This window comes from Ammospiza nelsoni, chromosome 17, assembly GCF_027579445.1.
Source record: "Ammospiza nelsoni isolate bAmmNel1 chromosome 17, bAmmNel1.pri, whole genome shotgun sequence".
Lineage (NCBI taxonomy): Eukaryota > Metazoa > Chordata > Aves > Passeriformes > Passerellidae > Ammospiza > Ammospiza nelsoni.
This window is the reverse complement of record NC_080649.1, coordinates 3,242,181-3,259,013: the sequence shown is the minus strand read 5'-3', so window position 1 is coordinate 3,259,013 and position 16,833 is coordinate 3,242,181. Positions and strand designations below refer to the sequence as shown.

The 16,833-nt window shown below is 56.4% G+C and overlaps 1 protein-coding gene across 1 annotated transcript; it reads right to left on the bottom strand.

Annotated features, from left to right (window-relative positions):
* Positions 1–1,735: 1,735 nt before the first annotated feature.
* Positions 1,736–6,523, bottom strand: ACTB (actin beta). Its single transcript, XM_059484035.1, has 6 exons — positions 6,433–6,523; positions 4,842–4,970; positions 4,320–4,559; positions 3,351–3,789; positions 2,856–3,037; positions 1,736–2,488 (listed from the first exon to the last, which is right to left on the bottom strand). Exons 2-6 carry the CDS (start codon positions 4,962–4,964, stop codon positions 2,345–2,347), a joined length of 1,128 nt encoding a protein of 375 aa, XP_059340018.1. The 5' UTR covers positions 4,965–4,970; positions 6,433–6,523; the 3' UTR covers positions 1,736–2,344.
* Positions 6,524–16,833: the final 10,310 nt, after the last annotated feature.

The following is a 16,833-nucleotide window of genomic DNA, read 5'->3' as shown; positions in this document are numbered from 1 at the left end:
GGAGAAAAAGCCCTGTCAAGTGTTAATTAACAGCATACCTCCATTGGCTGTGGAATATGAAAATCATCCTGATTGTCCTGTGTCCAGCAGCTCTGCACCAGTCTCCCTGTGCCCACACCTCTGCTCACCTGAGCTGCCCTCAGCCCCAAGCATTTTGCTGCTCACTGGTTTCTCACCACCTCCAGTTTCTTCTATTCTTTGTGTCTCAGTACATTTTCCCACAGCCATCAGTGACCATTTCAGAAGAGGCTGAAGAAAGGCACCCCATTTCCCTATTGCTGTCATCTCTTCTTGGCTGCTGGCCTTTTTCCTACCCTGCTCTCACCAACTCCTTCCCCAGGAGCTGCCATTGCCTCTTCCTCACCCCATTTCCCCAGGTTATAAGCCCAGTTTGGGCCTTACTCCAACCAGTTTCACCTCCTCTCTTGCAAACTGGTGCTTCCAGTACTCACCAGCTCAGCCCAGTGTCTGCACCTCCAGCCCTGCCAGGCTCCCACTGCACCCAGGAGGGAGCCTGGGGAGATAAAGGGCAGAAACCGGCAGGTCCACCCTGAGCAGGGTACAATGCCAGAGCAGCAGCAGCCAGGCAGAGGATTAAAGAGGAACTAGAGCCTGTTCCCTGCCTTTCATCTGCTTCGAGCATGACACAATCACAGACATTAGCTCTTCAAAGGCAGGCAAGGGTGGCAGAGCCTTGGGAAGCTTCACTCCTGAATACGCTCCCGGGTCTGGTCTCCTGGAGCTGGCAACAGAGTTACCTGGCTCAGCTTTTCCTGTTCCTGACCCAGTAGCCTCAATCTTGTTTCCTTTCCACAGATGTGACTCCAGCTCTGGGGACTTGGGGACATCGCTGTACCCAACAGGGTCCCAGCTTTGTGAGGGTCACCCCTCTCTTTCCCACAAAACCAGCAAAGTTGATCAAACAAGGCTGAAGCTTCAGAGAGGGTTTGGAAGCTCAAAGGATGGATAGAGTGTCAGTAAGCCCAAAACCTTCTTGGCCGAGGCTGGGCTGGAGGCAGGTACCAGCACTACAGCTCTGTCACTCACCCTGCCAAAGCTTCCTTCTTCCTCCTGCACCTTTTCCCAGCCCCACCCATGTAACACTCCAGAGCTCTGCTCTCTGAAGTAAATTTTTTGCACTTCACAAGACTTTCTCTTGCTTTCACCTGGAAGCTGCTCCACACCCAGCCAGGGTATGAGTCTCCCCACCTGAACCCAAGCCTCCCTCCCAGGGCAAACTGGGAGCAGGACAGGCAAGCTCTGACACCTGGAGCAGGGAGAAGCAGAGACACTGCCCCATGTACAGCTGAGACCAGACAAAGGAGCCTTGGTGGAGGGACAAAGCAGCTGCTTTGGCTTTGTTAAGGGATCAGCACACCCCACTTGCTTCCATCAGTGCAGCATGAGCCATAAAACACTGAGGAGGGAGACACACAGAGCAACATTTGGGAAGGTGTAGGTGAATTCCCCATTAAGCCCAGTACCTCCAGCAGCTGTTGCACACACTGGCAGTATCTGGGAACTCCAGCCCACAGCAGCCCTGGGGACCCACAGGTTTGGCAGGCTCACTTCTACCCCTCCCATATCACCCAGAGCCATCTGCCTTGTGCCCCGAAGCACCAGCACCCCCCCCAGCCCGATAGCAGAGCTGTGCAGCCTGGCAGGGCGAGATCCCAGCAGGGAGCAACTGTCAAAAAATGGCGTGAGAAGAAAGAAAACGAACAACCAACACCAGTCAAGCCTCTATGGTGTGCACTTTTATTTCAACTGGTCTTAAGTCAGTGTACAGGTAGCCCCTCCCTCCCCCACATACTGGCATCACTTCTAGACCCTGTGGGGGGACTGTAAAGCCTTCATTCACATCTATCACTGGGGAACACAGGCTGCTTGCTTGACAAATCGAAGAGAAAAAGGATCAAGTGTATTTTGTGTTTAAGGCGGAAAGATACAAAAAGACACTTGTCGGGTTACATAATTTACAGACAAGCAATTATAACCTAACACCAGCTGTAACTGGTGGACTCCCTCCGAGCTGGGCTTTGCCTTCACAGAGGCGAGTAACTTCCTGTAACAATGCATTATAATATTTGGAATGACTATTAAAAAAACCAAAAAAAAAAAATGTACAATCAAAGTCCTCAGATGCATTGTAGAACTTTGGGGGCGTTCGCTCCGACATGTTTCATTTTAAGACTGCTGCTGACACCTTCACCGTTCCAGTTTTTTAATCCTGAGTCAAGCGCCAAAAAAAAAACAAATAAAGCCATGCCAATCTCGTCTTGTTTTATGCGCATTTATGGGTTTCGTTTCATCACAAGGGTGTGGGTGTTGGAAACAGTCCGGTTTAGAAGCATTTGCGGTGGACAATGGAGGGTCCGGATTCATCGTACTCCTGCTTGCTGATCCACATCTGCTGGAAGGTGGACAGGGAGGCCAGGATGGAGCCCCCGATCCAGACAGAGTATTTGCGCTCAGGTGGGGCAATGATCTGCAGGGAAGAGGAGGAACCAGTCAGACACAGCATCAAACTACGCTCACAGCCCACGCACAGCCCTGCAAGATGGAGCTGCCTAATTCCCTTATCTAACCTTGGCCAAGATACCATGGAGTCCAAACAGGATCAAGACACAACCTCTCACACACCCACCTCCCTCCTCTGCAGTCAGTCTTTACTCTAATCCCATTATTCACGCAGTTGGGTGGGTGCCACCCTGTTCAGCCCAAGGCCATTAAGGCACTACCAGACAGACATGGTTTGTGTATTTTGGAGCACAACTCCAGCATTCCACCCTCCACTAATGTTGCGTATTTCAGCCCAACAGTGGTGGTGAGATGTTCCCCCAACTCCACCCTACCTTGATTTTCATTGTGCTGGGTGCCAGGGCTGTGATCTCCTTCTGCATCCTGTCAGCAATGCCAGGGTACATTGTGGTACCACCAGACAGCACTGTGTTGGCATACAGGTCCTTACGGATATCCACATCACACTTCATGATGGAGTTGAAGGTAGTTTCATGGATACCACAGGACTCCATACCTGTGAGGAAACAGAAGTTGCAAGTCAACAAGGGCTCAGACAAAGTCAAGGAAGCTTAAGAGGATACTACAGGCAACCAAGACACCAGCAGGAAGGAACTACAGAGCCATGGCTGGGACAGACTCAACCTCAGGCTCTACTGACCCAAGTCCTTCAAACAGCTTTAAGCTGTGTGAGACTGACTGGTGGGCAGCACAAGCCTTGCTACAGATACAGAAATAAAACATGGTACATCACTGTCATGGTCACCAGGTCACCCTTCACAGAAGGAACATTAAGGGGCAACAGAGTGTCCTAGAAAAGCTTGACTTACCCAGGAAAGATGGCTGGAACAGGGCCTCAGGGCACCTGAACCTCTCATTGCCAATGGTGATGACCTGGCCATCGGGGAGTTCATAGCTCTTCTCCAGGGAAGAGCTAGAAGCAGCTGTGGCCATCTCCTGCTCGAAATCCAGGGCGACATAGCACAGCTTCTCCTTAATGTCACGCACGATTTCCCTCTCGGCCGTGGTGGTGAAGCTGTAGCCTCTCTCTGTCAGGATCTTCATGAGGTAGTCCGTCAGGTCACGGCCAGCCAGATCCAGACGGAGGATGGCATGGGGGAGGGCATAGCCTTCGTAGATGGGCACAGTGTGGGTAACACCATCACCAGAGTCCATCACGATACCAGTGGTGCGACCAGAGGCATACAGGGACAGCACAGCCTGGATGGCTACATACATGGCTGGGGTGTTGAAGGTCTCAAACATAATCTAGGGAGAGAAAAGGAAGGGTTGAGTCAACAGCAAAACACAGGGTTCTTCCTACACACCCACACCAAGTCCATGCAAATGGTCTTTACTTTTGCCCTTAGATAAGAGGCATCTCTACACTTCCCCTGAAAGTCCATGCTTATCTCACTTGGTCTCCACCCACACCTGCCAGGTCAGAGCCTGGGCAGGGACACCACTGCTACAGACCCATCCACATATCACAGCAAGGAACAAACAAATGCCAAGTAATCTACAGTAGAGTCACTCAGGGGCTGTAAATGGATTAGTGTGCCTAGGCAGAAACAGCAGTTAGACAAGTTGCTAGTTCAGTCTCAGAGAAAGCCAGCTTAGAAGAGCAAACAAAACCTGTCAAGGTCCAGCAAAGAGGAGACTCAGGTCAGGAAAGGAAAACCCTGTAAAGATGGCAAAAAGGGAGAACAGTGGTGAAGGAGAAGAGAGGACAACATGGAAGAGGAGAGCTGGCCTGCAGCAATTATCTGCTGTAGCTCCAAGCCACAACTTCTACACACCTGTGTCATCTTCTCTCTGTTGGCTTTGGGGTTCAGGGGAGCCTCTGTGAGCAGCACAGGGTGCTCCTCAGGGGCTACTCTCAGCTCGTTGTAGAAAGTGTGATGCCAGATCTTCTCCATGTCATCCCAGTTGGTGACAATACCGTGTTCAATGGGGTACTTCAGAGTCAGGATACCTCTTTTGCTCTGGGCTTCATCACCAACGTAGCTGTCTTTCTGACCCATACCAACCATCACACCCTGCAGAACAAAGACCATGTGGTAAGTACAGCTGAAGAGTGGATAACTCCCTTCATTTAAAGCTGAGTCTCCAATTATTATCCCTCTGCTGTCACATATCAGGAAAGGCATCCAGTCAGCTGCTGTGACACACACACTGCACAAAAGCTCTGCAGGAGGCTGGATTCCCCACCAGCTGTGCTGCAGTGCACAGACCTCTCAAGGTACAAAGCTAAATAAAAGTGCTTCTTGCCACCTAAACTCCTCTCTTTTGTTAGACAATAAGCACAACCAGCCACCTACCTGATGTCTGGGGCGACCCACGATGGATGGGAAGACAGCACGGGGGGCATCGTCCCCGGCGAAACCGGCCTTGCACATACCGGAACCATTGTCAACAACAAGCGCGGCAATATCGTCATCCATGGCTGGCTGCGGGAGGAGAGGAGAGAAGGAGACATGAGCATCCCCGCTGACACGGCGAGCCCCGTCCCGCGGCGGCAGGCGGGCAGGGGAGGCGATGGCGGGAAGCGCAGGCGATGCCGCCCAGGCCTTCCCCACCCATTTCCTTCCTGCCGGCGCCGCTCCGCTTCGCCCGGCGCCCGCTAGAGGGGGCGACGCCTCCCAGATTTCGGCACTGCGCGGATTTGGGACAAAGGAAGTCCCTGCGCCCTCTCGCATTATTACCATAAAAGGCAATGGATGGAGCGCGCCGCGCCTCGCCCGCCACCGGCTGTCGGGGGGACGGCGGCGGCGGCCACTCCCCGGAGCGGGCGGGCGTGGCCGCCACACCCCAGCGCCCCGCCGCGTCCCGCCCAGCGGGGCTCGATGCCTCCGCACAGCCCCGCCGGTCACGCCCGGTGCCCCACCTTGAGCCGGCCGCCGGGGCTCAACACCTCCGCACGGCCCCGCCGGTCACGCCCGGTGCTCTCCTCAGAGCCCCGCCATGCGCCAGTCAGCGCGGCTTGGCGCGCCCGCCCAGCCTAGGGGGTAACGCCCGGTGCCCGCCGTGTGCCAGGCACAGCCAGCGGGATTCGCCCCCTCTGCACAGCCCCCAAAGCCTCAGCCAGCCTCTACAACGACAAGCGCTGGCCACCACGCCCAGTTCACTAGTCAAGCGTGACCGGGGCTCTGCCCCATCGACCGGCAGCACCACGGGCGGGATTACAGCCAGCGTCTTATGCAACTGCCGCCCGCCCAGGCTCAGCGCCGGCGGCTCCGGTGTAATCCGGTGGCGGAGGGGCGGCAGCAGCTGCCGCACATGTGCCGCCCCGCACGGGCAGCCTGGGAAGTGTAGTCGGAGCGGGCAGCGCGCCTGCACCTGCGCTCCGGGCACACGGGGGGTCCCCCCTGCGCCCCGCAACCCCGCATTGTTCCCATCCAAAGCCTCGCCCCGTGTAGGGGCGCCGCCCCCTCCCCGCAAGCAACAGCCACCACGATTATTCCTATGTGCGAGGCGGGGGCGCCGCGCCCCTCCTCACGGGGGACAACGCCCCCGGGCCCCGACCCCGGCACGGGCGGCTCCGCGGAACAGACAAAGCCCCGCGCCCGCCTTCCGCGCCGCCGCTCCCGGGACACAGCAGCCTCGCCGAGCCACCCGCTCCCCCCGTCCGCACCAGCAATCCTCTTACGGGGCGGATTAGCCCCACGGGTGGCAGGGGCGCTACCCCCCTCCGCAAGCATCACCCCCGAAACCAACCTTAAACCGCGAGGTGCGTCTCTTTCCCTGACAACGCGGCAGCGCGCTACTGGGCCGCCACCCCGCCAGCGCACAAAGGGCGCGCCGTGTCCCAACAACCCCGATCACACCGAGATCCTTAACAACACCGGCTCGTTACTATTCTCGTTAATATTATTACTGTCCTATCCCCCGTTGTCGCGGTGCCGCTCTCACCTTTGGGGAGTTGGCGCGGTCGGAGCCGGGGCGGGCGCGAGGCGGCGGCGGGAGCGGGGCGCGCGCACGGTGAGGGCAGGCAGAGCTCGCGGCGGCTCCCGCCCGCCGCCCGCGCGCGCTTTATATCGGGCCGCCGCCGCCGCCGCCTCGCCATAAAAGGAAACTTTCGGAGTGCGCCGCTCCGATTGGCCACGCCTGACCACGCCCCCTAGGCCTCGCCCCGCCCTGCCGCCCCGACAGGGGGGAAAATATTGGGGTGGGGGGGAAGCGAGCGGGGCTGAGGCGGGGGCGCGGCCCCCCGGTCCCTGCGCTGCTCCGGGGACCGGGCCCTGCCCGTGCCCGCCGCGCTCCGCGCTGTCCCCGTGCAGCACCCCAACGCCAGCCCTTACACAAAGCCCCGCGGGTGGGGGTCCCGGCCCGCTCGCCCCCCCTGTCTGTGGGAGCCGGGCGGATGCAGCCCCCTGAGGGAAGGGGGTACGCGGGCGCGGTGCGGGGTCCCGGGGGTGCTGCTCGGCCCGCCCGTGGCGCTGCCCGGCGCGGGCACGTGGAGCGCCCGTCACCTGCACCCCTGGGCCGGGCGGGCACCGGTGACCCCGGCCGGGAGCGGGAGCAGCGGGACGCGGGGCCAAGTTCACTGCTGATGTCAGCAAGCGGCGGCGACAGGCTCCTGCCGGCCGCCACCAGGCCCTCGGCCCTTGGACCCGCCCGGGCAACCGGGAACGCCGCCGGCGCCACCGGGCACTGTTAAAGCCCGTGTGTCTACGGTGGCAGCGGAACCGGGGAGACGGGAACGCTCCGCTGGCTCAGGCATCGAGTCAAACAGGGGAGCCTGGTCCCTGCTCTCCTTCCTGCCCCGTGCTGGCAGGGCACACCACGGGAGCAGTGGTTTGGTCAGATTTGAGCAATATTTGTTTCTATTCTCTGCTCCAAACCTTGCTGGAGTAGGAGACGTGGCTGCTCCAGCCCAGGCTGCCTTTCTGGGATTCCCTTCTTGCCTGTGACCATCCGACAGTGGTCGGGAATAAAGGGGAGGGCAGCGGCCGCAGAGCAGCAGGCAGCAGCAACCAGAGGGCTCTGCGTCTCCAGAGTGTTGTGCGAACACGGGCTGATTAATCAAGTTAATTAAGCAGTCCTGTAAGTAAAGTAGCAGCAGCCACTCGCAATCTGTTGCCGGCTGGAAGCACAGAGACTTGAGCGTGGGGACCTTGGGTGTGTAATCTCAGCCGTTTGAAAACTGTAGTGACAGGTTAAAAAAAAAATCTCGGGGGGAAAAGAAGGCTCAAAAATGGAGTACCCCTTGTCCAGCATCATAGAGGCAGGAGCCAGGCCTGCAGTCAAGGTCTTGCAGGCCACACCAGCAAGCTCTTTGTCATCAGGGAGCTGCAGAAATCACACTGAGGATGAGGCTCCCTCCCCACACTGCCCATATGGGTCTCACTGAAGGGGACCCAGGCATTATTCGCCCCCCTTCATTACTCCTGCTGTGGGATGAACAAAGGAGGAGAGCAGCAGGAGGAACCTGCAAAAGCTTGTTGAGATGGAGATTTGCAATTACCTGGGGGGATGGGAGGCAATGGGACACCAGGCAGGGATGGGAATACAAGAGAAACTCCCTTTGGATGGCATCCCCTTCCCCAAGGGGTGCCTTGTCCTGGTGAAGGTCCCCAAAATTCAGCACCACAGCTGCACCCAGGTGGGTGCTTTGGAGGGGGTGGTACAGAGGGACAGGAGACCTGTGGGATTTTCTGGGCCACCCCAGGGCCATGGCAGAGGTGGCCATGGTGTCCTGCCAGGCCACTTTGGGATTGTGCCATCCCCTCCATGTGGAGACGGCCAGAGTGATAAAGAAGAGATAGCCCAGGAGAGTCCCCCCAGGAAGCCCTCAGTGGAAGGGGACCCAGCCTCGGGTTCCTGCAGGGCCAGGCTGGAGCAGAGCTGCCTTTGCCTGGTCATTCCTCTGTCGCCTCGATGTGGATCGTGCAAGATCTCTCTCTTGCAGATTCCCTGGCAGTAAAATGGGAGTCATGGCTGTTAATTACCTGCCTCATGGGGAATTAATTAATGTTTGCATTCCACTTTGAAAAGGCTGATTATTAATTAGAAGATTATACGTCAAATAAGGGGAGCCACAAGGCATGGGTAGAGCTGATGGCCCTCGCAGCTGGGAAGCGTGGTCCACCAATGTGCTGATAAAGCAGGAAAAGCCCAACACTGGGTTTGGGATGGAGAATATCAGGTCAGGGCCAGGTGGAGAGGCCACCAGGGTTTGTGGGGGTATTGGGCACATGGATGGGGCATGCATGAGTTGTGGGGGATGCTGTGCTCTGCTGCATCTCTGTGAGCAGGCTGGGTGGAGCCAGGCCGGGGAGCCACGATGGGAGACAGCCCATTAGGCAGGGAGGGAACTGCCAGGCAATTACTCTTGATTATTGGACTGAATCAGAAGGCAATCAATCTGCCAGCATTCGGAGGGCAGCAGCACGGCCTCGTGTCTCCTGGCTTCAGGGGCAGCGAGGTCTGGCCTCGGTGGGATGGCAGGATGTGGCCTCCAGCACATGGCTGGGTGCCACCACTTCCTCCCAGGCTGAAGACACCTTGACAGCAAAGCCACCAGCCAGTCACCATATTCACCACTGAGTGAGGGGCCAGGCCACCTCCCTGCCCGTGGCTGGGGCTCTCTTCCCATCTCTTCTGGGATGTTGCAAGAGCTGAGAGGAAAGAAAGGGGAACCAAGCAAAAAGCTCCCTGGCTGTCATGTTACCTTGGGGCAGACATCACAAGCTCCCAAGTTCCCATGTTTTGCTTCATCTCTCCCTGCTTGTCCTTGGTGCCTGGCTCACACCGACTCTGGACAAAACTATCTGAGGGAGGATCCTCCTGCCCTTCACCAGCTGATATGGCTGGGCTTGCATTGCTGCACTTGTGGGACAATGTGTGAGCTCTGCTTTCCCTCTCTGCTCCCCTACTGCAACAGCCTTGTGCCCATGCAGGGATGGCACCTACCATGGTTTTGGGGAGAGGAGGGTCAAAGAGGGAGAAATATTCCTGGGAATTTTTGGACTTGGAGTTTTAGCTTGGATTTCTGCACATTCCCTTCAGTGCCAGCTCTTCCATCTCTCACTCTGTCATGTGCTCAGACCTCCCTTCTCTCCCTCCTGCTGTTGTGACAATGAGAAGAGAGGTAGAAACTTCTGAAACCATCACAATCTCTTTGAATCACCCTCGCACTAAAATCATGGATGTTTTTTGAAGCACTGCCTTTCCCTTCCCTTCCCGCTCCCCAAGGGGAAGAAGGAAAGGTGCTGACCACATCCCCTGTTTCACAGGCACAGGGGCCATCTCAGCACCTTCCTCTTTCAATTTTCTCCTTGCAGCATCAGCTGTAACAGGAATTTGCAGGAGGTAAAATCTAAGCAGGAGCCCCAGGCCCTTCACTCCCTTTGGGGATGTTTGGGGGCCTCAGTGCAGTCCCCACCTCTCCCTTTATGGGAACATATTCAGCATTAAACCTGAAGCAAAACAGCCCCTGACATTTTCCTGGCTCGCTGCGTTGCATCCCTGATGCCAGCTCATCCCTGACAAGCTGCAGACTCGACTCTCCCCCTTTAAGCATCATTCTCCACTCCCATACACCCCTCCCCGAGGTTTCTGCTCCTTTGTATTGATCCTTGAGCTCTCTCTGATCTATCAGTCCTTTTCCAGAGAGACAGCCTTTCCCTTCACAGCCCTCCATGCGCAAGGGTGTTCTCCCCGATCTGCTGCATCCGCACAGAAGGGCTAACAATGCATCGAGCATCCCTCCCATTCACCAGGAATGAAAATCATCACATTGTATCATGCTGCAAAACTGTATCAATCCCCCATTTTCCGTTTTCAAGGCACAGACAAACAATCTGTGCCAGGGTTTGCTGAGGCTGTTGAAAGGGCCCAGCCCTGCCCAGGTAGCCAAGGTGCTGGCAGGGCACACGTGCCTGGTTTACAGCCTGCTGTCCCTGATAAGTGGACTTTGCTGGAGGGGTTGAAGATTTTTCTCCACCTGTTTCTCCAGCCTTGTCTCTCTGTGCCCCCATGCCTTCCCCAGCCCTTTCATTGCATATCCCTGAGCTGATCCCTGCCAGCATTCCCAGATCCTGACCCTGGCCCCATGGTTCCCCAGCTCACACAGGCAGCAGGAGGCCAAGGTGTCATTCCCAGCCTCATGAGCAGCATCCATCAGCTGATGCCCAGGCTGGCACCCTGTGCCCAGCCCCATCCTGGTGCCCCACAGCCCTGCCACCCTCTCACCCTCCCTGGGCTGTGCTGGCCCGGCCAGAGCAGAGCAAAGCCCTCCCTTCCCCCACTGCTTAAACGTGCTGCCAGGGCTGTTTTGGTTGACCTTGGTAGCAACAGCCTTTGAGGCCAGAGCGTGGAATTGTTTTCAGCCCAAGGTCATTCTGCAGCACAGAGCGATTACCCCGGCACAGCCAGAGCCTGCGGCCATGCCGGGCTCCCAGCTCAGCCCTGCCCTGGGCATCTCTGGAGTGCACTTCTTCCCCAGAAACAGGACAGGTGTAAGCTAAATCCTGTGCTGGAGCTTCCCTGCAGAGACAGAGAATGGCGGAGCAGCCCTCCCCTCCAGCCAGCCTTGGCATCAGTTTCAGGGGATATTTCCTCCAGCTAAAAACAGAAGGGGAAGAGAAAAAGCTGATTCTCCCTGGGTTTTTTTCTGCCTGTCTCAGCTCTCTGGCCTCACTCACGCCACCCCCATGCCACTGAGTGACCCCTTGGCTCTGATGCACCTCCAAGGGGGTCTTTCCCCCAAGGATGCTCCCTGGGGTTCAGTTACCTGTCCTGGCAAAAGCCTCCTGCAGGTGTTACATGGCACTGTGCCGAGCCATACGGTGCATTTTCAACTGCTTCTTAATTACTTTGAGAATTGATTTTTCTTGGTCTCTGATGACAAAGGCAGGGGAGCAGCTGGATGGAGTTTTCTGCTCGTACAGTACCTAGGAAATGAAACAGATCCTGGGCTACCCAAGCATGCCGGGAAATTCGCTTTGATCTTTGCCAGGCTAATGGCCCTTTCCATCTAGGGGCTTTGAGCCTTTGACAGAGGTGACCTCTCCTACCTTGCAGAGTGGCAATAATGCTGCCTTTGTTTTCTGTCAGAGAAACAGAGGCAGGGAGAGCAGGGATGGCCATTGCCCTCAGCCAGGGTGATTCTCCTGCCCGTGCCAGGTGATGTAAGCACTCATAACTCTGCAGATAATTCTGGCTTGGGTTTGGGGCATGAACCCCCTTTTACTCCAGCAGCAAGTCAGGGGGGTCTGGCCCTGTGCTGGTGCTGCTGTGGGTGCACCCAAAGGTGGGGATCCCCCCATCCTCCAGTGATCCACAGCTGCAGCAACTCCTGTCCCTGCAGGCACAGGGATGCTCAGGCAATGAATGGGCAAGGCAGGGTTTGCCCATTCCTAGAAGGAGGGATGCAGAGGAACCCAGGAACTGCTCTGGGCCCTGTCCCAGCCCCATCCCTGCCCGGGCTGGCCCCCGGCTCTGTTTGCACAGCCGGTGCCGAGCCGTGACGCAAGCGGGAGGAGTGGGACCTGCTCTAGTCAATGCCCCATCCACTCCTCCGGGTTTAAATAAACCCTCAGGGGTGATTCAGCACTTACACAGCACTCAGCCCTTCCACAGAGCCACCAGAACCAGAGTTCAGTGACGTCCCTCTCCCCACACCTTGGGGAGCAGGTGCATGGGAGGAGAGCCAGGTGGGTTTTGTCTGGTGCCAGGCTTGTTTGTGGTCCACAGTGGGGTGATGCCACTCACATGGGCTGAAAATGGGGAAGGAGGGAGCACAGGCTTTCTTTCTGCAGGGTGGTGCTCCTCCCAGCCAGCCCCTCTGGTCCAGCTCACACTGAAATCTGCAGCAAACCTGGGAACAAGCCAGCAAGTTTGCAAATATATCATCCCTCTGATATCATCCTGAATCCACTCGCACACAGACTGGGCGTGGGAGGAAAGCACCACCACAAAGCCCAGATGCAGAAGCACCAAGCCCCCCTGTATTTCATTTCTCTCCCAGCTCGTTGCCCCCAAAGTTTCCATTCCTCACTCGAGACAGTATTTCCACATGTGCTTTGTTTGGCACACTTCACACATTCCTGCTGGCAGGTGATAAGATCTCAGGAGAAAGGCAAACCAGAGCCCTGGGTGCCAGGCACTGGCTGTCACTCCCCTGGCTCATTAAGGTACCCTGCTCCCTCACCTGCTCTGATCTGGGAGCTCACATCCATCCTAATTCCACCACAGGTGGGCTGTGGGGTGCAGGTCAACAAAGAGAAATCGTGGTGGGACTCAGGTGGCTGAGTGAGTGTCAGGTTCCCTGCTGCTCCTGAGGAGGAGTGCAGAGCTCTGCTCTCTCAGGTGCCTGTACCACCCTGGGATGCCCACTCTGCTGTCCCATGTGGGTGATGCATGCCTGGGTAGGCACTGAGCCCCTCTGGAGCGACAGAGGTGTTATCAGCTCTGAGAATATTTGAAAAATGCACTTGAATGTCATTAGAACCTCGAGTACCTGCAGGTGGCACTTACTGGAGCAGTGGCACAGCCCTGGGGACTGCCTGGCCCAGGTGTCCCCAAGGCACCCTTTGCTGGAATGAGCAGGGTGGGGTATGAACACACCTCTCCCTCCTCCAGCCTTTAACAATAAATGGGGTTAAATCTTCCCCATTCCTGCTCCCTTCCCTTCCCCATGCCAGAGCCAGAGCAGTGTGGGGCTGCAGAGGTGGCTTCCAGAGCTCCTCCTCTGCTGGAGCACAGAGCAGCCAAGTGGGTACAGAGGCCACCAGGGCCTGGTGGAGCTCAGATGGACACAAAGAATGGCCAATCTTTAGAGTTTCTCAGCCCAAAGAATAGGCAAGGCAGCATGCAGAAAAAACAGGGAGTGATTTTCCTATGGGGCTTTGCAAGAACCCTTTTGGTTCCCAGATCGCTGCCCAAGGCTGTGAGAGAGCTGCGCAGCACATATCATTTTCTGGGAACCCTTGCTCGTGTTTTGCAAGAGCTTGGAGCAGATGGGGACAAGCAAGAGGAAGAAAACAAGCAGCCAGCTGTGGTGACAGGAATGAGGAAGCCCAGAGTGTGGGGCAGCTCCAGCCCCAGCACAGCCTGGGCTCAGTCCTGGCAGGGCAAAGGGTATCCCAGCTCCACCCTGGCGCTGCTCAGCTCGGGTCCCTCACTCAGGGCTGGGTCTGTGGGACCAGCACCTTCTGCTTGGGCCCTGTCACCTCTGGGACCAGGAGAGGTTTTGTCCTGCCCATCCAAGAGCGGGCACATCGCTCCACAGATGAGCCCACACCCCTTCCCTTGGCTCTTCCCTCTGCCATGGAGAACAGGGAAAGGAGACATGGAACAAAGGGATGGGGAGATGGTGAGGGTTCTTCCTCCCGCCCAGAGGAGCCACATCTCTCTGGGCACACATTTACACATTTTAATGAGCAGAGAGTGGCCCAGGGACTGTCCCAGGCAGCTCTCGGCACAGCCCAGCCTGGGGAAATCAGCCTTAAATGGCAAAACCTGGCCCTGTCTGTGGTAACCAGCTGGAGCAAGAGGCAGAGAAACCGGAAACCAGAGAGCAGCTGAGGCCCTCTCCCCCTCCACGGCTTTGTAAACCTAAATTCACCAGGAATATACCTTAGAAATTATCTCCCTCCTCTGCCCTGTGCAAGGGGGTGCCCTCCTATGGGATGGGTGCCCTGGATCATCCTGCACCCTGCTCATCCTGCACCCTGCTCCTGAGGCAGCACAGGGAGAGAAAAGCTCTCTGTATTCCCTCTCCCTTGTGCATCAGCTCAAGGAACAATGAGGGACAGGAGCCCCCTCCCCAAGCTCCATTGTTACTTTTGTGGGTTAACTCCCAGCAGATTCCAGGGCACAAATTCCTTCCAAGAGAACTCTCTGTGCTCAGCAGTGTAAACATTGCTGAGCTCCCCCAGTCTCCGTGTGCTGGGATAGAGGGAGCTTGGATGCTCACTCCTTGGGGGGATTTTGAGGTGCCTCTCAGGCCCAGCTGCTGTAAAGGAGAGCTTTGGATCTGCCTGACATTCTTTTCTGGGCTGTGGACAAGGAAGGTCTCACAGTGCAGGATGAGCCCACCAGTAGCATAAATTTCTTCCCATAAATCACCAGTCCCACCCACTTAATGAACCCTGCACTGGTGCCTGGTGTATTGGGAGCTCCCATTATTTTCTTTGGCCACCCCACTTTTTGGGATTAATTTATTCCTTTCCCTTGGCCCAATCACATCCTGATAACGAGCAGGCAGTGGGCTGTCAGCAAGCTGCTCCTGGCTAATGCTGGGTTGGGGCACAAGGTCCTTCACCCAGCTGCTGCTGCCATGGATTCCCATCTCTGGGATGGGACAGAGCCTGGAAAGCTGAGACTTGCTGCGTTACCATTTCCCAGCACGTTTCTCCAGGAGCACTCTGCCAGCAGCCTCATTAGCTGGGACATCTCATTACAGCAACCATCCTTGGGGGAATTGGCTCACACACAGGATTGGCATGGCCCTTTTCCTCCCCACCTTCAGTCAGGAGAGAGGATGGAGCACTGGGAGAAGCCTCATCCATTGGGATACTCACAGCAGCTGCCTTGGCTGCCAGGGGAAACTGCAAAGGGAAAGTCAGAGGGAGAAGTCTGCACACATCAAAAAGGAATCAGCTCAGCAAAGTCACAGTTATTTAAGAACCCCACAGACAGCCAGAACTCCCATGCAGCCTGGGGAGGAGGAGGAGGAGGCTTTCTCCTGTGCCAGGACCGGTTTCCCAGCTCTCCAGCCCAGTGGGAATGAGGCTGTGCCTGCCAGCCCCGCTCTGTCACAAGGTCCCCACCCTGGCTGGCCAGGGGACAGGGAGTTGCAGCACCCACAGCCCCTGGACTGGGAGAAGCATGGAAATGGCCTGGAAACACTCTGGGTGGATTTAATCCCATCTGATTTCCTCTTCTGTGAGCTTTTTCCAAGTCTTCTGACATTGTTTCCACTCCTAAATAAATACGTTTCCAGTCTGGGATATCCTCTTCATCAAACAGGGGAGGACCAACCTCTCCATCTCCCTCTGCTCCAAAAGCCTCAAGCTTAAGGCAAAAAGGGCACAACCATCCTTGGGTGGAGATGTAAATCCCACAATTCAAAGACCAATTTTAAATAACAAAATGGGGCTGTGGGACACCAACAGAGCTGTCACTCCCTGCAACCATCCAGTGTGGCTGATTGTCACCATTAAAGGTCATGCTACCACCACCACCTGGCATCACTGCTTCACTTCCAAGCTGCCTCCCACAGCTCAAACTTCCATACAAATCACATAAAATCAGGGTCCAGGGATTAAGACACCACAGTCTGCATGGAAAGAGTTTCCTCACCTCTACACCACTTTGCCACTGTCAGCCCAGCCCAGGATTTCTGCCATTGCCCACAGAGGACAAAGTGGCCCCTTCCTCCACACCTTGCCCAATTGTGTCTCCTGTAACTTCCTTTTTCCAGCCAGATAAAGGGAAGTAGAGATTTCCTACAGCTGAAGCAGTGCAGATGCTCAGCGTGTCCTGGGGCAGGGGAGGCTCTCCCCAGCCCATCCCAGCTGGCTCTGCAGCTCAGGCCTCCCAGCCCACCTTCACCCACCTTATTTATAATACCTCACACCTGTGGGGGCTGAGCATGAGCAGCTCAGTGAGGAGAAGAAAAACAAAGATGAAAAGGGGTTTTAAACCACTCCAGCCTTTTTCAAGCTTCAAAGAAGCTCAGCCTCCCTCAGCATGAGCCCTTGGTCCTAGGGGGATGTCATTGTCCCTCCAATGCAGGCAGCAGAACCAAGCCACAAGGAAAAAAAGAAAAAAAGAAAAAAAAAGAAAAAAAAAAAAAAGAAAATAAAGGACTCCAAGCCCCTTCTCCATGGTTTTATTTTTCTGCCAGCAGCTGCCAGGAGGAGTCACGCTGCTCGAGGAGGTCAGAGGGTATTTTTTCCCCATGGATTGCCTTGACCCAGGGTTGCATGAGCCCTGCCCTGCAGCCAAGCCCAGCTGCCAGCAGCCGCAGCCGAGTGCCCGGGGGCTGCAGGGACCGGCCCCATCCCCGTCCCTGCCGTTCCCACAGCCCTGCCTTCGAAGGAGGTTTCACCTTCTCCAGGCACAGCGGCGCTAATGACAAGTGAAGGATGCTGCCACACCTGCACAAAACCATTTTTGGAAGGACACCTGGGGAAGAAATGTTTCCCATGTCGCTGCTCTGTAATTAGCATTAATTACCAGGGCTTGTGAAACCTCTTCCCCATTTACTCCAGGCAGCATCTGACGGAAACTGTGGGAATCCCGCACGGCTGAGTCAGCCAGGAGCAGGGGAGGGGTCGATGAGACCCCAAAGGGTGCAGG